This window comes from Hibiscus syriacus, unplaced genomic scaffold, assembly GCF_006381635.1.
Source record: "Hibiscus syriacus cultivar Baekdansim isolate YM2019G1 unplaced genomic scaffold, ASM638163v2 tig00110569_pilon, whole genome shotgun sequence".
Lineage (NCBI taxonomy): Eukaryota > Viridiplantae > Streptophyta > Magnoliopsida > Malvales > Malvaceae > Hibiscus > Hibiscus syriacus.
The window spans coordinates 1,556,885-1,581,233 of NW_024062784.1; the positions used below are offsets into that span (position 1 = coordinate 1,556,885).

Below are 24,349 nucleotides of genomic sequence, written 5' to 3' on the forward strand. Positions count from 1 at the left end.
GATGTTCGAATGGAATTTTTATGGTCGATCAATAGTGTACGGAAATTGAGGTAATACTTTACTACCTCTTTATGCTTTATGGAACATGTTGGTATTGATAAATGCATGAATGAAAATGTTTAGTCTCATATGTGTAATTAATGAAGATCTACACTAGGTACGAATACGGTAGAAAGTAGATAACTGAATATAGCTCAGATGACTATTATAAGAAATTGGAGGACGGTTTGAATTAAATTACAAGTTCTGGAATTAAGTAATAAAAGAATTAACCATGGATTGTAGATTATAATTTATCTCATTAAAGGTACTTAGATGATAAATTAAGAGAATATTTCGATTAGGGAAAATTACGAAATTACCCTTATGTTGGAAAATGATAAGAATTGTCTCTGGAAGTGGATTAATAAATCTGAAAAGAATTATTGATCTGCTAAAACTATTGATGTGCATAAGAAATGTTAGTTTTACTTGGAAATTATGGAGAACCGGTTTTTAACCCCAATAAGGTTTATGCAAGATACTAGAAGTGTGTTAAGGGAATTATTTCAAGATCAGAGATTGTTCAAGAAAGCAATTAATCATAGGATCTCTAAATTATATTATTTTCGTTAAGAGCTAATATCGAACTTATCTGGCTAAGAAATTACGGAAATGCCTTAAGAGGTAGAATAGTTTGAGATGACTCTGAATGAGAAAATACTTAGAGGATTCGTACTTAACTCGAATAAGTACGGATTTAATTGTTAAGATCCCGACTTAGTGCAGGAAAATTTATGATATTCCGTTTGTAAAGTCTGAGAAGACACTTGACCTGAAAATATTCGAATAATGAGTAAATACTGGAAGAGTAATTTATCGGGGGTATTCTGCTATCAGAATTGTTCGAAAGGACTGAAGTAAATGATAAGATTGAATTAAATAATAAGATCGGATGGAAGGAAAAGATTGAAATACCGTGAATCTGTAAAATGACCAAAATACCCCTGTAATAGAAATGACCCAAGAATATCACCAAGCTCAGGAATGATTGAATATCCTCGAGCTCTGAAATGAATGGAATAAAACTGAACATCAAAATTACCAAAATACCCTTATGGCCTAAATTAAGTAAATGTCTTGGATTAATTAAGGAATCCAAGTAAGATAAGTATTGGACTACCTTTAAAGGTAATGGAAAACAATTCAAGTGAATAGATCAACCCTAAAGCTATGTCAATACCTGAATGACATAGATATTACTGGAACATGTGTTCATCTTCTCAAGTTTGGCTCGATGATAAATTTTGGAAGTATTCAACTCAGCTCTAGATTGTATTCAGTACTAAGAATTGGACGTTTGTTCAACAATCAACCACGAAGACCAAATTGAATGGGATGGAAGTACAACATGTATCTGAAATTCAGGAACGTTTGAATTACTCTGGAAAATTCTGAAGTAACTGGAATGGAGATGACTGCTAAATGAAATAGGTAACCTCAATGACTGAGGATTTAGTAAGTGATTTGGATAAGTCTGGAAACTCTGATGAGTTTACGTAGTGTACAATTACAATGGGTTATGAACAAATTAATCAAGTACGTCAACATTTCATGATATTGTGGAAGTGTGGAAATGAAATAAAGTCATTGGAAGATTTATTCAGCGATAATTCCGAAAATGGTCTACGGACAAGAATTTGTGGTATTAAAGAGTAAATACCCTAGAAGGAAAATGAATTGACCAGTCGACATAGATTGTTAAGGTTATGAATCTTCGTTCTCAAGTTGTTCGATTATCCGATCAATCGACATGGATGTAAAGGATTCTGAATACCCTTCTGATTACGTACAGCTTCTGAAAACTGTCCGAATAAGATAATATCCTGATAATTCACATTCTGAATAACTGATGATTCTGTCAGTTAATGAACTCTTTCAAATAGTGATTCTAAATTCCGATATCCTATCGGTATACTGAATATTCATGTTTCTCTACCTGTTAAGATTATCCAATACCTCTGAATAATATCTGTAAACTCTGGTGTGTTCCCTAATCATATAAATATTTTATCTGATTTCCGACTTGAATTCTATTATGATCCTGACCTGGATTCTGATCTGATATTGACATGGATTCTGATCTGATACATGACCTGGATTCTGATGTGATACTTGACTTGAATTATGTTTTGATTTTTGATATATCCGTTTACGGACGGAACATGTTTTATTGGGGGGTATTGTTGGAGGAAGATTACTTGGAGGTTCCTCGGCTGTGTGCTCAGGGCCTTACTTACCGGTTCCTCGGCTGTGTGCTCAGGGCCTTACTGTTAGTGACGGGGTTGTATGGTTCTGGGGAACCTACACATTTTGTTCGTGACGGATGGGGGTATATATATATGTTTTAAAAAGATCTGAAAAGTTACATGGTTTTTTTTGGGAACACACTAGAAAACCTATTCTGATCTCCTGAACTCAGTCATCCGAAATATTTCTCTGAAACGAAAGCTCATTGTCCGTTACTACCTGAAATATCAGTAGGATCTTTGCTCAACATAAAAATCTGTAAATATCTGAACCAATAAGGAAAATATGTTTATCTGTATCTGCACGTTTTTCAGCATCATCTGGTAGTTTTGTATTACTGAGCTTTTTGAAGCTCACTCTATTACTCACCTTTTCAGGTTAAAAGAATTGTACCAGTGCATCTATCGACTTCAGTAAGGGAGTTTTTCCGGCGTTGTAGCAGAGTATGGTACATGTGAATAGGGGGCATGTAATTGTATTTTGATTTATATACGAGTCTGGAAATATGTTTTATTTTTAAATAGTGACAAATGATTTTATAAGTTTACATGTTCGGATAAAAAGATTTAAATTTTCCGCTATTTTTACAGTGGGTCGCTCCGGTGGCCCTAATGTGACTTCCTGGATCGGATCGGGCTACCTGCATCGGTCTGGGGGGTTACAATATTATAATTAAATTTATCCTTATTATATAAATATTTAAAAATATAAGTATCGTACACAAAGGAAAAAGATCCTAGAATAAAGATGGAACCCTGAGAATGCAGAGAAAATGTATCATTATTTCACCCCCAAGAAAATATAAGTACCAGTCAAACTAGCTTCAAAATGAAATAGATTATCACTTGCATATATACCTTCGTTAGAGGAGGCTTATATAGTTAACTGTTGCTTCACGGAATTCTTTAAATAATGATTAACTTTAAATAAATTATAATACTTTTTAATATTTACATTATAAAGATAAATTTACTTGTGGTGTGTTTCGATATGTTACTTTAGTGGTACATTTCGGTATGCTAAATGTGATATAGATCCATCCTTTATAAACATGCTGATTTATATACTTATTAATTGTTTAAAAAAAAATTATAAATACTCCATTAAATTTAATTGAGTAATTAAATATAATTAAAGATTTTAACATTATTTTTCTTAATTATTGAGATAAGATCTTATTAAGCATATAACTGGATACATAATAGTATAAATGGATGTCTTTCCCTAGGCCTGTAAATGAACTGAACGTTCAGCGAACCGTTCATGAACCGTGCGGTGGGAAATTCGTTTATGTGCGTTTATTTATTAAATGAACGAATATGAACAAGATTTTGTGTTCGTTTAATTAAATGAACGAACATGAACATAGGTCTCGTTCGTTTATTTACGTTCGTGAACGTTCGATTATGTTCGCTCGATTATGTTCGTTTATGTTCGTTCGGTTATGTTCGTTTATGTTCAGTCATTTATGTTTAACCCAATCTTCTTAAATCAATTTTGGTGACCAATTTGTAAATATCTTAAACATATTAATTAATCTGATATTCTGATGACCAACTCCATAATTAACCCAATTTTATTTGGAAAACCCAACAATATTAACGCGGTTTTAGTTCTTTTTTAACGATCCATAAGCTGCATACCCAGCACCGTCAACATCCACTGTGTCGGCACCCTATGTGACTGCGCCACTAGCTGGTTATCCGATGAGCAAAAAGGAGTCTCAATAATGGTGAGGCCTTATTCCATAGGCTGAGAAGTTCTTTAACACGTTTCATCAAACAAATTTTGTGCGCCATCCAAATATGAAAGTTTAGCCAGCCGAGAAAGAATGGTTTTTGATGTATGAGTTGGTGTGAACAATAAACCAACGTACTTCTCTCATCTCCCAATTTTCAACTTCTACATAGCACGAAGCTAATGACATGTTTGTTTGATCCCCAAGGATTAAGGTCGGCAATCATATGAAACACAATCTGTGTTCATCTCGACTGTTGTTGAAGGAGAGAGGAAGAAAGAAAGTGGAGGAACGTTATGCAATCTCACATCAGTTGCAAACAAGCAACTCGAGGTTGGTAGCTTATATAAAAGAATATGGGGGAGAATATGTTTAAGTATCTTTGCGCTTAGGGCAATGTCGAGCTTGAATCGAGCTAGAATCGAGCTCAGAATCAAGCTTCAATCGAGCTCGAGTCTCGAGTTTTAATCGAGCTCTTAATTTTTTTTGAGTTTGAGCCTTTTCGAGTTCGAGTTGAGTTTCAATATTATATTTCGAGTTTGAGTCGAGCTTGATAATTTTAAGCTCGCGAGTTTTCGAGTCGAGTCGAGCTAACTTTGAAAGTTTTCGAGTTCGAGTCGAGCTCAACAATACTCAAGCTCGACTCGGCTCGTTTACACCCCTAGTAGGGTCTCCAACGTTTATGTTCTTGTTCATTTATGTTCGTGTTCGTTTATGTTCGTGTTCGTTTATGTTCGTTTATTTATTAAATGAACGAACATGAACAAGTTATATTTATTAATAAACGAACATGAACAAAAAAAATTTGTTCGTTTATGTTCGTTTATTTATTAAATGAACAAACATGACCATACCTCCGTTCGTGTGCGTTCGGTTCGTTTACAGGCCTATCTTTCCCTATACGAACAGAAAGATTCAAATATTTACTCATTTTATTATATTAAGAAGAAATCCATAATAACAAATTAAAATTCAAATAAAATGCTTTATTATATAACAAAAATTATTTGGTAAAAATATATAAAAATTTATTATATAAATAAAAATTAATGCTTATTATTTTCTCTTAATGCGATTCTAGTGTGATCTTTTGAACAATGTTTTTTCGTCACTGATCGTTATGATACTGACATGACAGTTCACGATATTGATGTGATGGTCCACAATACTGATGTGTCAGTTCATATTGACAGATTAACGTGGCGAATGACATAAGAGATGAGTTAAATTAATAACTCAAACATGATAAATGGACTACCATGCCAACATCATGGATTGTCATGTCACCATTGTGAACTGTCATGCCAGCACCGTAAAGATCAACGGCGGAAAACATTGATCAAAGGGTCACATTGAATTTATTTTCTAAGTTGGAGGGTCATATTGAAAGAAAAATAATACAAGGGCCCAATTGATCTTTTTCAAAATTACAAAGACCTCTGGTGCCTTTTTGCCAAATTATTTTTTTAAAAGGAAAAACCAATTAAGGTAGGGACCACGATTCCATTTCAGTGAATGAACCCTCTTCAATCATCCACGTCATTCTTCTGTTCTAACCGTCTGTCACTTGTCTTCTTCTCCTCGTAGTTCGAAATAGTTATCTTGTACAATTTTCTCTTTTCAACATACCCACTCTCAGCGAGTATCAACACATAGTGTACTCGCTTTATTCATCTCTAACGTGATTGAAGTTTCGTTCACATTTGTTTATTAAAAGTGATTATAGAAATACAAATTATTTTTACAGCTATAAATAATATTACATAGACAGGTTTTTTTTAATATTACAATATTAAAAATATTTTTAATATTATAGTAGTTAATTTTTAAAAGAAAATATATTTAAAAAATACGAAAATAAAATTGTGTGAAATAGGGAAGCGAGTAAGTGGAGTAGTCAAGTGTGCAACTTGTTTCGTTTCTGCTCCATATTCCTACCACTAACTACTCGCCGCGTGTAATCTCTGCCACTTAGTTTTGTCTCTCAGCCGTCGACAGGTAAAGTAGGTGACGCCATTTTTCACTGTCTCAATTCCATTAATATGGCCTCTTCCTTTTGCCATCCTCTACGCCACAAACTCCAAATATCGAAAAAGAAAAAAAAATCGAAAAGTCATCGAGATCGACATTCATCAACCTCTAAAACCATATATAACATAAACATAGAAGATTCATATGTTATTTATATAGAGATTTTTCTTTCTCTTTCTGGGAATTGGCTTGTGAAGATGGATCGTTATGAGATATTGAAAGATATCGGTTCAGGGAACTTTGGTGTTGCGAAGCTGGTTAGGGATAAATGGAGTGGCGAGCTTTATGCTGTCAAGTATATTGAAAGAGGACCCAAGGTACTTCTTTTGTTCATCATCTTCAATCTGTTTGTTTTTTTTTACTCTTTGGCTAATCTGGGTTGATTTCTTTGGTTTGCTTGGTTATGCAGATTGATGAACATGTTCAAAGGGAAATCATGAACCATAGGTCTTTGAAGCATCCGAATATAATCAGATTCAAAGGGGTCAGAGTTTCTTCTTCGAAGTACAGAATGATCGAGTTTCCAGAGAAAAACCAGAGCTGCTGGTTCATCTTTTGTTCTGTTTTAGTTCATCAGTTCTTCAATTTCTTGCTTATTTTTTTGGCCTTGCAGGTGTTACTGACACCAACTCATCTTGCCATAGTCATGGAATATGCTGCTGGTGGTGAACTTTTCGAAAGGATATGCAATGCTGGTAGATTTAGTGAGGACGAGGTGTATATATATTTCATTTTTTTTCATGTTTAATTTCATTGATTTTTTTTGTTTCCTTTAAGAACTGTGATTTTTTTTTGCTGCATCAGGCAAGGTTTTTCTTTCAACAACTGATATCGGGAGTGAGTTATTGCCATGCAATGGTAAATACGTACCAATGGATCCCTCTAATTCTGAAAATAGTTTAGCTTAATTGAGATTATTTTCCCTATTTATGCAGCAAATTTGTCATAGGGATCTTAAGCTAGAAAACACACTTTTAGATGGCAGCACTGCACCCAGGCTCAAAATATGCGACTTTGGCTACTCTAAGGCAATGAACCTATACTCATTATTCAGCATCATCTGTTTTACTTGCTAAATAAAGCTGTGTTACTCGGACTCGAATATACATATCGAAAAGGCATTCGATACGGGTGTAGATCGAAGAGTTCGAATAACATAGCTATAAAGTCGAGTTATTAACTTCCTATTGCATGTTTCAGTCAAGTGTGTTGCATTCCCAGCCCAAATCCACAGTAGGAACCCCAGCCTACATTGCACCAGAGGTCTTGTCTAGAAAAGAATATGATGGGAAGGTAAAATTTTAGATATTCGAATTCGATCGTCATATTCGACTCAACCATTCCGAAGAAAAAGAAAGCTTAGGGAAACCTTTGGGACAAATTTCAGATTGCAGATGTTTGGTCTTGTGGGGTTACTTTGTATGTCATGTTGGTTGGGGCTTATCCTTTTGAAGATCCCGAGGATCCAAAAAATTTCAGAAAAACAATTCAGGTTAGTTGATATCTTGATATCAGTAAGATCCATACATAATGTAGATATTACTAATTAAATGAAAAATGATTTCGACAGCGGATTCTGAGTGTCCACTATTCGATTCCCGATTACGTCCGAGTTTCCAAGGAGTGTAAACATCTACTTTCAGCGATCTTTGTAGCAGACCCCGAAAAGGTCGTATTCGATATATATCCGAACATGAAAGAACGTGATACGTACTCGCATATTCATTTTCCGATCACCATTTTTGTGTGCAGAGGATAGCTATACCAGAAATCAAGCAGCATCCCTGGTTTCTAAAGAACTTGCCAAAGGAGTTCATGGAAGGCGGCGGCATGGAAGAAAGTGATGATGATGTTCCACAGAGTATTGAAGAAATATTGTGCATAATCGATGAGGCAAGGAAGGGAGGTGAAGGTCCAAAAGGTGGCAATCGATTACTTGGTGGTAGCATGGATCTCGATGATGATGATGACCTTGATGCGGATGCAGACATTGATGATTTAGAGACGAGTGGTGATTTTGTGTGTGCATTAAGTGTTTGAGTTTTGAAGAACAACGAATGTTATGTATGAAAACTTTGAGAGCCAATATTTACTGAAAATTCAAATAAAAGAAGAAGAAGAAGAAGCTTTCATGGATGATGATGATGTTTCATTTGCATTAAGGGATCATAATAAAAGAAGGTTGAGTAAAATAATCGAATGCTGACGATACAAGTGGTGTAAATAGTAATTTTTAAATGTTGTAATGGTTAAAACATTGCTGGTGGATAAAATTTCCATGTAGTTGTTAGGTAAGTGGATTAGTTTTGATAAGAACTCACTATTAAGGGGCTGTTTGTTTGTCTCTTAATGGAATCATTCAGCGTTGAATGCTAAATCGTTCAACATTCAGCGTGTTTGTTTCACACCTCTAAATGATTCAGTGCTGACTGATTCAACAAAATAGTGCTGAATGATTCAGAGCCATTATCAAACAACATGTCACATTCAGAGTTAATTCATACAGTCTCTCAATCATTCAACATTTAAATCATTCAGCGATTAATCATTCATCGCTTAATCATTCTGAAGCAAACAAACAGCCTCTAAACCACTAATGAAAAAATATATATACGAGTTGTTCCGAGTCTTTTTTTATTGTATAGGAAAAACTACGACATTAGTCATTAACATATTAACATTTTTTATTTTAGTCACCAAATTATATTTTACAAAATCGTTAATAACATTATATTTTTGGGTAAATTACGTGTTTAGTACCTAAATTATCAATTTTGATTTGTTTTAATACCTAAACTTTCATTTTTTTACAAAATTTAACGTTACGTTTTGAAAAAAATTAAAATTTTAGGTACCGAAATGGATCAAAACTGATAATTTAGATACTAAATATATAATTTACCCTATTTTTATTTATTTTGATCACCGTTTTTTATTTTATATTTTACATGTCTTTTTCCCTCCCTCATCAATGGTCCATAAGTTATTTTGCTTTATACTTATTCAACCAATCAAATTACAACACATGTCACCACTTTATTATACAAATAAAATAAGAAACATATTGTCAACAACCTGAACTATCTTTACAATCCCACATCGAGATTGTATTAATTATTGTGGGGCATCACATGAACATTAGAATGACTAAGAAAAGAAGCTTTCTTTCGGCTACAAATTACTTGTTTTTATTACAGACGCTCATGGAAGAGCTTTGTTTATACATGGCAAAGTGACGGAGCTACAAGGAACTCGATAATGGAGTTCTAACAATGGTGGAAAGCATTGACGGAGTTTGTTGATGCCAAACCCCGTCAATGCTATTCAGATTCACAATATCCATAATCGAGTTTAAAACGGAATATGACCATTATCCACTGATAGTAGAATTCTATTCGGATTCTTCATCGTTATGATTGTTATTATTCCCTAATCTATTAGTAAGGTACTCAAGACACAGAACATACACAAAATCACAGCCAAAAATGAAAAATATAAGCAGCTTCGTCGAACTATGTATTAGTTTTTGGTCTAGTGTTAGTTGCCTAAGCTAATAAATGGCTGCATTTCTCCATTAAACCTAGTGTTCTTCCGTTCTTGGATCAATTTCATGGAAAGGGATATGAACAGATAATGCAATCGAAAGATATGTTCGTACTTATCGGCGATGAACGAAAAGCTCCGGTCATTAGCTAGACCGGTGACACAAAGATTTCTGAGTGAACCTGAGCTTCTGGTTATCAGCATTAATTATTTACTACAAGAATAGTCACTTTTTTATGTTTACTTTTAGTGGACTCTTATGGTGAATTAATTTTATGTTGGGATTTCTTGGTGGATTAATTTTAAGTTGATGCTTAATATTATATGAATAACAATAATGGAAATTGAACCTCGTTTAAGTTATTAATCATTCAGCTTAGAATCAATCCAATCATCAAACGCTAATACAAAACCTCTACACCAGAAGACATTGTTATAGGATGTCTTTGATGAATTTATTAAGATTATTGTAAGAAGTCCCCCCAACGTTGGTTGCTTCTTCAGCTTTCTTCTTCCATTCCAAGGCCTTGTTCTTCATCATCTTCTCTTTATCCCCTTCCATCATAATCTTCACAATGCTCGTAACTTCATCATGCTTCACATCATTACTGATCTCCATCCCAATCCCCCATTGATTGCACAAATACAAGCAATTCGTCGGCTGCTCGTCGAAAAACGGCCAGCAAATCACTGGCTTACCTCCACTGATACTCTCCAGCGTCGAATTCCAACCACAATGCGTGAGAAACGCCCCAACTGAAGGGTGAGAAAGCACTTGATCTTGGTGGCACCAGTTCACCACTAATCCCCTGTTTCCGATCTCTTTGTAATAATCTTCCGGTAAGATTATTCCAGGGCTCCCCATCACCATATCAGGCCTCACCGCCCATAAAAACGGGTGCTTGCTGTTGGCAAGACCCCAAGCAAATTCCTGGAACAGTTGGTGTGTCATCAGGGTTATGCTGCCGAAGCTAACGAACACAACCGAATCAGCTTGTCATGCGTCGAGCCATTCGAGACAATCGGAGTCCTCTTTCCAATAAGCTAGACCTGAGCAAGTCGTCTTGGCCGAGAGGAGTGAGCTTTTTGAGCAGCGAAAGAGGGCCTATGGTGTAAATGTTTGGTGACTTTGAGTCAATCGCCTGCAGGACTTCGTGTTCTAGCACGTCGAATGTGTTTAAAATGATTGCCGAAGATTTCAGGCAATTCCGTGATTCTTCTGTCATGAAATTCAACATTATGTCGGTTTGATTCGATGTTCTTATCAATGTCGGGAAATCCTTGAACCTCATTTTGCTAATGCCGGGGACTCCATGCACCAGTTTGTCCAGTGTGCCATCGTAGCTGAAGTTTTCATCTGCAGACACGTAAAAATAATAATATAATGATCGTGTGATTCTTCATTAATGAGGTGCAAAAGTGTACCTTTAAATGGAACAATGCCTCCTTTGATGAGTTCACTGAAATGCAAATACGCCATGAAACCGCAAGCCGAGGTGGTCCAAAAGTGAGCTTCAGGTATGCCTAGTTCCTTGGCTGCTTTCATTGTGAAGCTCAAGGAACCATCTGAGATAATGCAGCTCACAGGCGGGCAATCTGATGAACCATTTAGCTTAGCCAGCAACTCCCTAAATGGACCTGAGCAGTTTCTCTTAACTGAATCGGACAGGACCCAGATGTCTTGGGTTGCATCACAGTCCGATGGTGGCAACCCGTCCGATATGATCTCGAACCGAAAGTCGGGCCGGATGGTGAGAAATCGAGGACCCTTGGACCTCACTAGGCGCCTGTGGTTAAATTCAGTGTTGACAAAGGTGATGTAGAAGCCCCTTGAATGTAAAACCTTGGCTAACTGCATTAAAGGGTTTACATGGCCCTGTGCCGGGTAGGGGACATAAACCGCGTGAGGCTTGGTGATTGATCCCATGCTTGGAATGAACTCAACTCCCTAATTTGAGGCAGTATTTATAGAAGATAATAACAACTATATCATTCCAACTCGAGTGTAAATGTCGAATATATATATATATTCAAGTTCATATCTTCGTACTCATCTTTGAATATGTATTGGACAGAAGAATCTGCATTTCAACCTGGATTTTTAGGCCGTAAAATCCGAACCTTGAACCCTGAATGCCAACCTGGTTCCAGTTCGATGCTAAACTTTCCTGGAAATGAAACGAGACGAACGATTCGGACAAAAATTTAACAGTGCTGGGAATGAAATCTATATTCAATGGAAATGGTCAGTATCCTACACGACGACTGCATAGTCCATAAAGTCCGACCCTCAAAGGCAGCAAAAACCAGACATAAAACAAGAAAAACAGACTTTAATCTAATGAAAATGGTTCTGCCTTGTCGGCATCATGTTAGAAGCTCCATGGATTATGGCATATTCCATTTGAGCCTGTATATGTTGTTTAAAAGATTTGCTTTGTAAAATCCACTCATTGAAGGTCAGTAGATTAGAATGTAGATTTCAACGCCAATGAAAAGATATCAAATCTATATCTATTCTATCATTTGATGATCCGAAGAGACAAGAAATGATTTGGAGGTAATGTACTACTTTTAAAATTGAGGTCCTTGTAATATTATTACAATCTTCATTTACAATTTTCTCTTTTATTTTTTCAAGAATCAAATGGAAAGTTTATTTTTCCTTCGAAAGTAAATATCATCATAACACAAATATTATACATCGGTGATCTAAATGATATTTATATGTGGGGTCCTTAAATTTTGAGATCTTATAACGAATTACATTTCGCATTTGGCGAGTTTAGTAATCGGATATCATGTAAGGGTTTGATATATACATATAATATACACAAATATGTTCATTTTTTCCCTAGAATTTCATGTACTTAGATGGTTATTGGAAAATATAAATCATAAGCTTGTTATGGTAAGATCATCAGATTCCAAGAAACTACATCCTTCTCCTTCGTTGAGATGAACATCTCCATTAATTTACTCCATTTGTTAGGCAGTGGACCACCATGCATATAAAATAATTTAAATATTTTTAGGATGCGATGCATCCGAACACCCCTAGATCTATTCTTGGGTGGGACCATTATATCAGTTTGACTAGTCCACCATTAAACTCCAATAAGAAGCTCACTACACATGCTTCACCCCTTTGATTTGCTCCTCCTCTTCTCTTTTAAAATTATAGTCAAGATTCAACAACCTCTGTTCCAACAAGAAAATTGAACATTCAAATAGCATTTATGTCATTTAAACTACAAATATTTCAACTCAAACCACAATGATCATATAGCATTTGATACTCATTATGAAGGGGGTATTTTTTTTAAAATGTCATATTTTAATTGTTTTTTCATATTATATATATCATCACAGTATAGTTGAAACCATGGAGTTGCAGATTTGGTATACTTTCTGTACAATAATTTCAGATGTTTATGATATCTATATGAAAAATATTATTTAAACATATATTAATTAATTTATTTTTGACCAAAAACATATATTTTATTGTACCAAAGAAGACATAAATGAAATACAACTAATTTATACCGTAAAAGTAAAACAATACAGGGATATCTGAATTACCAGATTCTACTCTGAAAAGAAAAAGAAAGTAAAAATTGCAAAGTTAGAAAAACAAGGCAATAAATATAGAGAAGCTTCAAAAGGGCAGCAGAAAGCAAAAAGACAGAAGCTTCTTCCTATTAGATTTTTGTTCTTTGAAAGAAAGAAAAAAACTCAAACAAATTTACTGTCTTTCCTTTCACTAAGCCAGCTCATTTCTTCTAATTTACAGATTAAAAGAGAATCAAAGCTTGATTATTTCACTTTTGAAGTATAATGATCCATCTCAAATGAAAAAAACCCATCTTTTTCTCTTCTCCATTTTGATTTCTTTCTCAAAGGTAAGCAACTTTCTCCAAAATTTATTTTTTAATTTTTTTAGATTCTAAGATTTGGGTTTTGTTTAGGGTCTGAGTTCTTATTGTTTTCTCCTTGGGTTTTGATAACTTTAGCTTGTAGGTTCATAGACTTGTAGTGTTTTTCTCTTTGTAGATTTTGGGTTGAACTTGAACTTTCTCTCATTTATGTGAAAACCATTTAGCTGTTCTTCTCCGTATTGTTGTTTGAATTGGAATTCCTTGGTTAGTTCTTCATTTATTTCCCTAGTAATGAATGTTAAAACCCTGCATTTACTGCTTTACAATCTGGAAGGGGAACTTTTTTAGTTCTTCATTTATGTTGGAATATTGTTTGTATTAGGTGGAAAAGTTGTTGCTAGTTTGTATTTATTGCAGCTTCATGTTTTGACTGAATTCAATGGAATATTGGCATTAAGTTTAATTTCAACATTCTAGTACTTATATGAAGATTTCTTTTACAAAAAAATTATCTAGTGCTGCACCGTAGCTTAATACTGGTCTTTACCTTTCATGTATTTTGAATAAAATTGAATAGTATAATTTTAGCGTTCAAGAAAATGAGACGATTTACTTGCCATAAGAGTGAATCTGCAAAGAGGTCTACTTGTCCTTGGCAACCCCCACCGGATTTGCAAGCCTGATAATGGCTGATGCTGTCGGAATAGCTTTCCACCGGTTAAATTCCTGTTAGTTTTCTTTTTAGTGACATGCCCTTCACAGGACTGAAATGAAAGGAAAATAATAAGCTTGCAAGTCAAGAGTACAAGAGGTGGTGGTTGAAAGTTTCTAGTTTTCACTTTTCGGGTGCTCGTCCTAAATCAAACTTGTTCATATAGGAGGTGTTCTGTTGCTAGGAAAATCAAAGGTCGGAGAAACATAGTTGACCGGATATTCTAATTACATTTTGCCTTACATTTTTGTTCTTGAATGTTTTTGCAGGGATGGAAGCCTCTTTTATGCTCATGATATTTTATGTTTCATGCCATTGATCATTGGGGCTGACTTTGCTGAAGATGGAATTATTTCGTGGTTTTCTTATATTGACTTGCTTGCTTTCTTTTGTATCTGCTAATATACAAGGTGAGTCGTTATTCCTTGTTTGATTTCCGCCCACATCAAACATGCATACGATGCACTTGTGGAGGCAATTGTTCTCTGTATTTTTAACATGGAAAATTTGATAATAGGTGTCTAATTAGTTTTCTCTTAAAACTAATTACTTTGGACTTTTAGTTCCCTATTTATTTGTGGTAAAGTGTTTAGATGTAAACAGAAGATGTTACTCAGCCAGTAAGCTCAAATAGGAACTCAATAAGATGCTTGAAAGTTTTCATATTGCTCAATGAAATTTACCTCCATACTGTCAATCGTTAGGTTATCTGTTGGATTTGAGTTAGGCATCTAGATTTGGTTTCAAACTGTATGATACAATATTTCCTCTACTGAAATGTTACCGAGTTGAGAGTTTGAGGTTTTTTGAGAAACTCGGTGATATCGAATCAAATATAGACCTGATATTTGCCAAAATATTGTTTATTTTTGCATGAACGCTTTAGAGAGACACGGTTTTCTCTGCATGCTTGAGTGGAATAGTGGGATCATATTCCTCGATGATTCCCCCCCCCCCCCAATATTGATTTTATATAATAATTATTTAGGCCTGGTTTGGTCTGAGGGATTATTTGTTTTGCTTAATTGGATTATGAATATTTGTATCATCTGTTTCAGGAGATGCTCTATTTTCATTGAAGGCTTCACTTCGTGCCTCGCCTGGTCAGTTGGGAGATTGGAATCCTGATCAAGTTAATCCTTGCACTTGGTCTAATGTTATGTGTGATTCTAGTAACAATGTCATTTCCGTGTAAGTCATTGGAGTCGTTTTCCCTCCTTGACTATGATTCATAGTTGCAAATGTATGCGTATTTAATTCAATTGTTTAAGGAATACTATTTGTTTACATATTTAAATATGTAGTATTCTTATATATCATAACTGTGCTTTCAGGACATTGTCATCCATGAACTTTTCCGGCACGTTGTCCCCTAAAATAGGAGTTCTGACGACTCTTTCATCACTGTATGTATCAAACATATAAATATTCAACCACATAGTCGATTTCTATTATTTATGTTCTTTATTCGTAAACATTTTCTGAGGTCATTTTCTTGATTTTCACATTCAAAACTCTTAATTCCTGATGCTGCACTTAAATGTACAGTTCATAATAACATTGGAGTGAATGATTTGTGTTAAGACATTTCCGTATTCCATGTGTTCATCATGCAGTACGTTGAAAGGAAATGGTATTACCGGTGAGATACCAAAAGAGTTAGGGAACTTGTCGAGCTTGACCAGTTTGGATTTGGAAAGTAATCGTTTAATCGGAGAGATACCTTCTTCCCTCGGTAATCTTAAAAATCTCCAATTCCTGTAAGTAACTCCTTTTATATTATTTTATTTGATGCTTTTATTTATTTCTCCATATCACATGTTCATTTTAAGGCATTCGTTCTTTCATGAAATTAGGACACTGAGTAAGAATAATCTTACTGGTACTATCCCTTCATCAATTTCAGATCTTCCAAACTTGATCAACCTGTAAGTACTAAACACGGAATGTGTCGGGAAAAAAACGCTTAATCAACTGATACCTCGACTGATATCTGAATATTTTCACAGACTGCTCGATTCAAATGATCTTAGTGGTCAAGTTCCAGATCATTTATTCCACATTCCGATTTACAAGTATGTTTGTCTTTGACTAGTTTGTTTCATTCCCTATTTTAATACAAAGAAATAAAAATATAGTAAACGATCATTCACCTTGCACACAAATTCACAAATATTTATCTGCAGTGAATTGAAGCCGACACGATTTTGTTTATTTCAGTTTTCAAGGAAACAGGTTAAATTGTGGTGGAAATTTCCCGCAGAGCTGTGTATCGAACGGAAACGATTCGGGTAATTGGATTAACTATTTCAAGTGAATTACACTGTTATAAAGTGTTCGATGGATTTAAAGGTACCCTATTAATGTGTGCCATAATTAGACCAGCTATCTTAGAAATTTCTCTTTGCTTGCAGGTTCTTCACAGAAGTCAAAGGTGGGAATTGTAGTCGGAATCATTGGCGGGTTTATAATTCTTCTTCTCTTTGGTAGCTTGCTGTTTTTCCTGTGCAATGGTCGACGGAAAGGCTACAAGAGCGAAGTATTTGTAGATGTTCCAGGTTTCTGCTACCTTTCCTATTTCTGAATAAAAACCGGTGGCTGTTGATTTCTAATGTCTTTTTTGAAGTTTTCTAAAGTTATTTTATTATTAAAAGAAAATCAGAGGTCATATGATCAAACGTTTACATGCTCAATTGAACTGGCCAGGTTGATCAAAATGCTTTTAGATATATAGAAGAATAATTTTCGGTCCAACTGAATAATTTGCATCGGCAGGTGAAGTCGACCGAAGAATTGCTTTCGGTCAATTGAAAAGGTTTGCATGGAGGGAATTACAATTGGCTACTGACAGCTTCAACGAAAAGAATATCCTTGGACAAGGTGGTTTCGGGAAGGTTTATAAAGGCATGCTTTCTGATAGCACAAAAGTTGCAGTTAAGAGATTAACTGATTTCGAGAGTCCCGGAGGAGATGCGGCTTTTCAACGTGAAGTCGAGATGATAAGTGTAGCTGTGCACAGGAATCTCTTAAGGCTGATTGGCTTTTGCACTACACCAACCGAACGCCTCTTGGTCTATCCATTTATGGAGAATTTAAGCGTGGCCTATCGCCTTAGAGGTACTAGCTATTCAAGAATTTCATTTAACATGATTTCGTTACATGTAATTAAGCTCTTGATCTTGATATTTCTGAAGAAACTAGTTGTTCGACACTTCATTTATACCGACCTTCGTATAATGTGTGATTATTATATGAAACTGCTGCAGAGCTTAAACCTGGAGAACCTGTTTTAAATTGGCCTACAAGAAAAAGAATAGCCTTGGGTGCAGCACGCGGACTGGAATACCTTCATGAACATTGCAATCCGAAGATCATTCATCGTGATGTGAAGGCAGCTAATGTATTATTGGATGAAGACTTTGAAGCCGTTGTTGGTGACTTTGGCCTTGCAAAGTTGGTGGACGTGGGGCGGACAAATGTTACGACTCAAGTTCGTGGGACAATGGGTCACATAGCACCCGAGTACTTGTCCACCGGGAAGTCATCAGAAAGGACTGATGTATTTGGTTACGGTATTATGCTTCTAGAGCTTGTAACAGGTCAACGCGCAATCGATTTCTCACGTTTGGAAGAAGAAGATGATGTTTTGCTGCTTGATCATGTAAGATAACTCGAAATCTATTACCATGTTCGGTTTTGTATAATGCCCAAAGCACTCACCTCGACAAAACTGCTTGATGTTTTCCTATGAAGGTCAAGAAGCTGGAAAGGGAGAAAAAGCTGGATGCTATCGTAGATCGAAACCTTAATAAAAATTACAACATCAAGGAGGTCGAGGCAATGATCCAAGTTGCATTACTTTGTACCCAATCTTCACCCGAGGAGCGTCCAGCAATGTCAGATGTGGTGAGGATGCTGGAAGGGGAGGGGCTGGCTGAGAGATGGGAAGAATGGCAACATGTCGAAGTTACTCGTAGACGAGAGTACGATAGACTTCAAAGGAGATTCGAATGGGGAGAAGATTCATTGTATAATCAGGACGCGATCGAGTTATCCGGTGGAAGATGAGGTAAACATTTCTGTTGTAAAAAACGCAAGAGTATCCTAGCTTGTTTTAGTAGGTTAGCTAAACTAAAATGTTTCATTTTAGTGGAACGAAAAAGGGCATCGCATTGTTTTTATATATATCCGATGCATTGCTTGCTGCAACTCCATTTAGGCATGTTTTATTCGATGAGTTCTTGATCGTTTTCGTGTTCATTAAATCGAAAGAAATTTGAAAGAACAGTTTATTGTCACAAGAAGCTAACAGTATAATATGTTACAACAAGGATTATAGGAAAAAGTAGCAGATCTAAAAAAACATCCATGTAATGGCAATTTTAATGTTAAAAGAAGGCATTATGAGAAGGTCCCAACACATCTTGCAAACTGTAATTCTCAAATGAACCAAACCCATCAAGCAAATCATCAATTAATCCATCTTCCAGACAATCTTCCTTCCCCGTCAAATCGTCTTCGTCGACCATCACCGCCACACCTTTCCGCTTCTGATCCTCCTCAGCCACCGGTTCTTCTGCAACTACAGGCATATGTCCTTCGAACAACGATATGTGCCCGAAGAGCTTATCTTTCCTGGAAAATCCATTCCCGCAACTACACTTCCACTTCTTAACCTCTTCCCCGATGCCACAATGTTTCAGATGAGCCTTCAAAACGCTCAATACCGAGAAACTCTTCTTATGGAACCTATTGCAGCTATACATTTTCGGGCAGTGGCTTCTCTTGAAATGATTCCTCACACAGATAACCGATTTCAATGGCCTGAACTTGGGATTCTTCTTGTTCCTATTACACCCATCGTACGGGCACGAAAACCGGGTATTCCGGCCCGGATTCTTCACTTCCGATTTCTTGGCCAACGCTTCCGTAGTTTTGTACTGATCTCCGTGAGCCCTCATATGCATCCGTAGATTCGCGTCGCGTTTGAAACCTTTACCGCAAATTTCGCAGAAATGTAAATGTTCCGAGAGCAATTCGACGGCGTCTAACTCGATTACCTCGGAATCTCCTTCGTCGTCGTCGTTGAACTTGGGTTTCGGTTCCGGAGTCGGGTTCGGAATCGGATTCGGGAAATGGGCTCTTTGGGAGCCAGAGAGGAGAGCGGCACCGTTGACTATGATCTGGTGGACGGCGGCAGTGATTTCGGAGGAAACGAAGTCCATATGATGTTTGGAGATCAAAGTGTTGGTGTTGACCGATTTAGAGAGGAAATCTTGTAGAGAATCCATCCTCATTTTGACCGTCGAGAGGTTTTGGAGTGGGACACGAAGATCGGCATCGGCGATCGAACCTTGTTGCCGGAGAGAGGGTCCTCCGGTGCCGAGAAATTCCGACGATATCCGAAAAGGTTCTCCGGGATTCGACATTTTTGGTTCTCCGGGAACAGTCCAAGTTTTGATAAGATAAGCGTACGAGAGAGTAAGAAAAAGGCTTTTTGTCTTTTTTATTGAACATTGGAAAAAGACAAAGACGAAGCAAGTTGGAAACGCTGGAAAAGTCCGCGGTGATCGACGCGTGTGAATCTCAGATCGACGATATCCCATGGAAACCTATTTGGTTTTATTATTTAATTTTGCTTTTGACTTTCGCTACTAAATAATTGGTGAAAGGAAAATTTTACTACGCTCAATGAACATAGATGATAACATTAATCATGATCATCATTTAATTCATAAAAATTTAAAAGTTTAAACGTATAATTATAAGTTAATTTAAAATTTTAAAAGTAAATTATTTAAAATAAAAAGATAAATTATATCAGTAATTATTTAATTATTATCGCTTTTCATTTTGACTATTATTTTTGAAATTTTATCAATCAAGTTACTCAATTATTTAACTACATTCAATTAAGTCACTTGTCGTTAATATTTAACAAGAAGTTAAAATATTTAGTATAATTACACATTTGGTCACTGTTAATTATATATTCTATCAATTTGGTCTTAATTTTAATAAATTAAAATAAATTTAACTCAAATCAAATAGTATCATGTGTCACTGGTGCCAAGTGTAATGTCATGTGTCATCATCTGATTAGACAATTAAATTTATTTTTAATTTAATATATTTTTCTCAACAATTAGAGGGTGACACTCTAGAGGAAAGAAAATAAATTAAAATAAAGTTAATCGTCCAATCGGATTGTGAAAAATGTCATTACATTTGACACCAGTGACACCATTTGATTTGAGGGTTAAGTTTATTTTATTTTATTAAAATTAAGACAAAATTGATAGAATATATAATTAACAGTGACAATATGTAATTATACAAAATATTTTAACTTCTTGTTAAATATTAATTACAAATAGTTTAATTGAATGCATTTAAATAATTGAGTGACCTGATTGAAAAAATTCAAAAATAATGGTTAAAATGAAAAGGGACAATAAATAGAGAGACACTTATATATTTTACATTTTATTTTAAATAATTTTCCTTTAAATTTTTAACTAATTTATAATTATACGTTAAATACTTTAAAATTTTATACTTTTATAAATTAAATTAATAATACTCATATTTAATAGGACTAATCAATGCTCATAGATCATTACAGACTCATCCATTGATAAAATACACATTTATTTCCTTGGAGGCATGAATTTATCGTATACATTGTCTCCGCATTTTCAAACTGCAAGTTAACAAAACGAGCAAACCATCAAAGCAACTTTGGATTGCTACTCCTTTCCAATTACCCCATACATTTTCCTTTCGTCCAATTTACCCCTTTTGTTTGGGGTTCAGTTATACTAATTTTTTATTTTATTTCTTACATGAGAAATAAACAAATTATTACATGCATCGAAAGTTTAATAGCAGGGGACAGAAAAAATAAGAAAGGGTGCAAAGAAATGCTTAGTTCTTTATCTTTTAAATTACTTCACAATCACATACACGATTACTCAATTCACAATTCCTACAATTTTGCACTGTTCCAAAAGGTCTGAGACTTGCATCGATGCCTTGCTTCTTTGTGTTCCCAATTTTAACCATATATGATATGCCTTCTTCGTTTGCATGCATCTTAAAATTCGTGTTAACCCTCCCATTCTTGGGGAAAACAATATAATAATTGGGGTCACTCTGAGAAATCCCCTTACCTGCCTCTACAGGTGTTATTAGGCTTCCTTCTTTTTGACTCGGTATGGATATTTCTGGTATATTGAAATGCTACTGATGACAAGTGGAAGAGCCACGAGACTATACGTGGATGGCGGTTTTCCTTCAAACAGGAACTGCAGCATCGCCGTTACAAGAAGTGCCGAAACAACGACAAACCCCTGCTCGCATTCGAGGAAGAAATTACCAGCATAAGTATTCTTGAAAAAATGGTATGTGGTATTAGAAACTAACTTCAAGCAATCTGTGTTCTTAGAATTCAGATACATAGAAGGGGTTATGTTTCATCTCTGCATCAGTGCCCCTCACTCCTAGCACGTGTTCTAGGATTTCAAGGCACTTTGCCTACATTACCCTTCGTCCCTCTTTGAGTTCAATACACGGATTCATAAAATTAAGCGAGGTCAACAACTTGAAACTCATAATTTTGTTTACTCGATGATGCATGCAACTCGGTAGCCCCATATCAACAAGCACCTAGTTAATCATCAATGTACCCTTCGATACCCCATCCTGAGTTTTCACTGTATTAATTTGATGTAGTTAGGCTTACCTTTGTCACACCACCTGCAAGACTGGTGATAAGGCCAACAAGAATCCCGCCAAGAGCATTGGCTACAACCGGAATCTGAAAAGGCAAGGAAAATAGTCTTGTTTAAACTTGCATGTATCATGCAAGTTAAAACATAAAAGTATCACCGAAATAAGCTTATATTCATCCATTATAGAGAAATTATGTAGTCTTACCTAGTAAAGTTCCCTACCCAGTCTTACACTATTCTTTTCCTGCTTCCATAAACCCAAGAGCATCCCTAATTTTATCTAAAGAAAATTTCAAATAAAATAAGATAATTACCAAAGTTAGTGGAGTCCAACCAAAAAAGAATCCATGGCGTCTAATAGCTTCTCCATCTGGAGACTTGGAGATACTAGCCAATAAGCACAAGCTTCCGACAATAGACATTTCTATAGTCATGAAGTATGATGAGTGATTCTTGACCTAAAAAAGAAAACCTTATGGGGTTAAAAAAGATAGGCAATCCTATATGGTGTATTAATTTAAAATAGAAAATAAGCTGTTTCTTACCTGAGAAGCCCATTGACATAATGAAGAAGCCAGACCGGAAAGTACAGAACCAACTAAAACAGGGACAATTCCGTACAATAGAATTTGCTCGGGGTCACCACTGCTAGAAGCTTTCCTAGAACCTTCACCGATACTTAGAAGAACAGCTGCCATGATCAACAAAAATAGGGCCCCGATTTGGTGAATTGACTGCCTCTGCCTGCATGGAAACACCACAAATTAAGCAAAATAAGCTCACATGTATCCTGAAAATGATTATTAGAATAAAAATAATAGGATGATGCTTTAGTTGAAATAATACTGATTTGCAATTAAAAAAAACGTCATAAGAACAATCAAATTTAGAAAAATACTAGATGAAGTAATCATTTGCAACTCAAAAGGAAACTAACAAGTTGGTGAGCTTCAATGAGTGAAATATACAAACATCAACCTCCTTTCTAGCTTTAAAACAAACCAGTTTATCAATACTAAAGAAGATGAATCATAGATAAAGAGCCTTTCGGGAAAGATACCTCAGTATGATAAATGTAAATAAGGCAGTGAAAATTATTTTTGTCTGGTTCAGCATTGAGAAAGTAAGTGAATCGAGATTCCTGTAAGATATCTGCAACAAGCTGTTTTGAAGTGCATAAATTGCTGCAGGAAGACCTGATGCAGTAAGTGAACCCATCAAAGTCCATTCCTTTGCCAGTTTCTTTAAGCTACCATCTTTCGCCATGAGAATAATGGCACATACAACCTGGTATACATATTCAGAAGTAAATGATCTCACAAACCCAAATACTTAAATGCTAAAAGAACCAAAAGCATATATTAGTCGTAAAATTACCTTGGCTACCTCGCATGTCAAGACTGATGAAGTTACAATTACTTCCCGACTGGAGAAAAAAGAAAGAAAGAGATTGAGTTAAAAACTTGAAAGAGAAAAATGTTCAAACACATTACAGCAGGAATACAAACAAAGAAGTTAGGTGTCATATATGATACATACACAAGCTATGCTAGTCGGATTCAGGTATGAAAACCAGACGGGTATGTGCTCAACACGAATATGTTCAATTGTTTCCAGAATTTCGTGTATTTGAAGGATTCATAGAGGATATTATCTCTATACCCATATCCAAATAAGTCACTGACACAGGTACTACAAGAAATATGAACAAATAATATACATGTGTGCACTGAGCAGGCGCTTGGATGTTCACATTAAATTGAATTTGACAGTTCTTATGACTGTAGAAATGCACAGGCAAACCAAGTTGATGCTTAAAATTCGAGAATGAAGAAGCTCTCTAGATGTTTCCAGTTTTAAGAAAAAGAAAAGAAAAACTAGGAAAAATCATGAAAATTCAACTTACCGTATAGATCATGATTAACTAAAATATTACAAAGCGGTTCCTTTTCATCAAATACTATCTTTCCTCCACAACCCAAATCAATGTTTCTAAGCGATAACTAAAAAATTAAATCAAATAAAATCCAGCAGGTGATTAATTACACTCCAAATCAAAAGGCATGAAATTAAACAGAATGAAACAAGTTAAAATTTTGAAGCGAAATCGCAGTTACCTGATAAAGCGCTTGGAGATGAGAGGTTGTGCGCCGTATTGAAGAGTGAGCAAAATGGAGTAAAACCAAACGCGTGACCTCAATTTGCCTGGAACCGGAGTTGATGCTTTTGGCTTTGTCGTCACCATTACTGGCGACCTTCACGAAGAAGCGAGGTTTCTTGTTCGGCGTCGCAAATTCGATCCTCGACTTACTAGTCTGATGGTTCTGTTGGCGGATGACTGGGATCAGATAAGAACCACATTGAGCTTGGGACGGACCCTTGCCGCCCTAAATATTTTGGTCTAATAACAACTAAGGTCCTC

The 24,349-nt window shown here is 35.5% G+C and overlaps 4 protein-coding genes and 1 pseudogene across 5 annotated transcripts; 2 read left to right on the top strand and 3 right to left on the bottom strand.

Moving 5' to 3' along the window:
* Positions 1-6,142: 6,142 nt before the first annotated feature.
* On the top strand, positions 6,143-8,225 carry LOC120132784 (serine/threonine-protein kinase SAPK1-like). The gene is made up of 10 exons (XM_039149479.1): positions 6,143-6,375; positions 6,468-6,542; positions 6,672-6,773; positions 6,863-6,916; positions 6,994-7,086; positions 7,259-7,351; positions 7,446-7,550; positions 7,629-7,727; positions 7,811-8,148; positions 8,185-8,225. The coding sequence occupies exons 1-9, from the start codon at positions 6,256-6,258 to the stop codon at positions 8,096-8,098; spliced, it is 1,029 nt and encodes a 342-aa protein (XP_039005410.1). The 5' UTR covers positions 6,143-6,255; the 3' UTR covers positions 8,099-8,148; positions 8,185-8,225.
* Positions 7,060-24,273, bottom strand: LOC120132786 (UDP-N-acetylglucosamine transporter ROCK1-like). Its single transcript, XM_039149483.1, has 8 exons — positions 24,045-24,273; positions 23,305-23,353; positions 22,988-23,214; positions 22,473-22,671; positions 22,242-22,385; positions 21,939-22,013; positions 21,329-21,546; positions 7,060-7,070 (listed from the first exon to the last, which is right to left on the bottom strand). The coding sequence occupies exons 1-7, from the start codon at positions 24,170-24,172 to the stop codon at positions 21,385-21,387; spliced, it is 984 nt and encodes a 327-aa protein (XP_039005414.1). The 5' UTR covers positions 24,173-24,273; the 3' UTR covers positions 7,060-7,070; positions 21,329-21,384.
* On the bottom strand, positions 9,147-11,531 carry LOC120132787 (annotated as a pseudogene).
* Positions 13,234-18,350, top strand: LOC120132782 (probable LRR receptor-like serine/threonine-protein kinase At5g10290). Of its 2 annotated transcripts, none has more exons than XM_039149476.1 (12): positions 13,234-13,506; positions 14,464-14,604; positions 15,253-15,385; positions 15,529-15,600; positions 15,811-15,954; positions 16,051-16,122; positions 16,204-16,269; positions 16,415-16,485; positions 16,609-16,752; positions 16,970-17,311; positions 17,461-17,855; positions 17,948-18,350. In XM_039149476.1, exons 2-12 carry the CDS (start codon positions 14,538-14,540, stop codon positions 18,260-18,262), a joined length of 1,821 nt encoding a protein of 606 aa, XP_039005407.1. In that variant the 5' UTR covers positions 13,234-13,506; positions 14,464-14,537; the 3' UTR covers positions 18,263-18,350. The 2 variants fall into 2 exon arrangements, with proteins under 2 accessions (XP_039005407.1, XP_039005408.1); XM_039149477.1 differs by lacking the exon at positions 13,234-13,506 and adding an exon at positions 14,286-14,306.
* Positions 18,470-19,697, bottom strand: LOC120132783 (protein SENSITIVE TO PROTON RHIZOTOXICITY 1-like). Its single transcript, XM_039149478.1, has one exon. The coding sequence runs from the start codon at positions 19,621-19,623 to the stop codon at positions 18,583-18,585; it is 1,041 nt and encodes a 346-aa protein (XP_039005409.1). The 5' UTR covers positions 19,624-19,697; the 3' UTR covers positions 18,470-18,582.
* Positions 24,274-24,349: the final 76 nt, after the last annotated feature.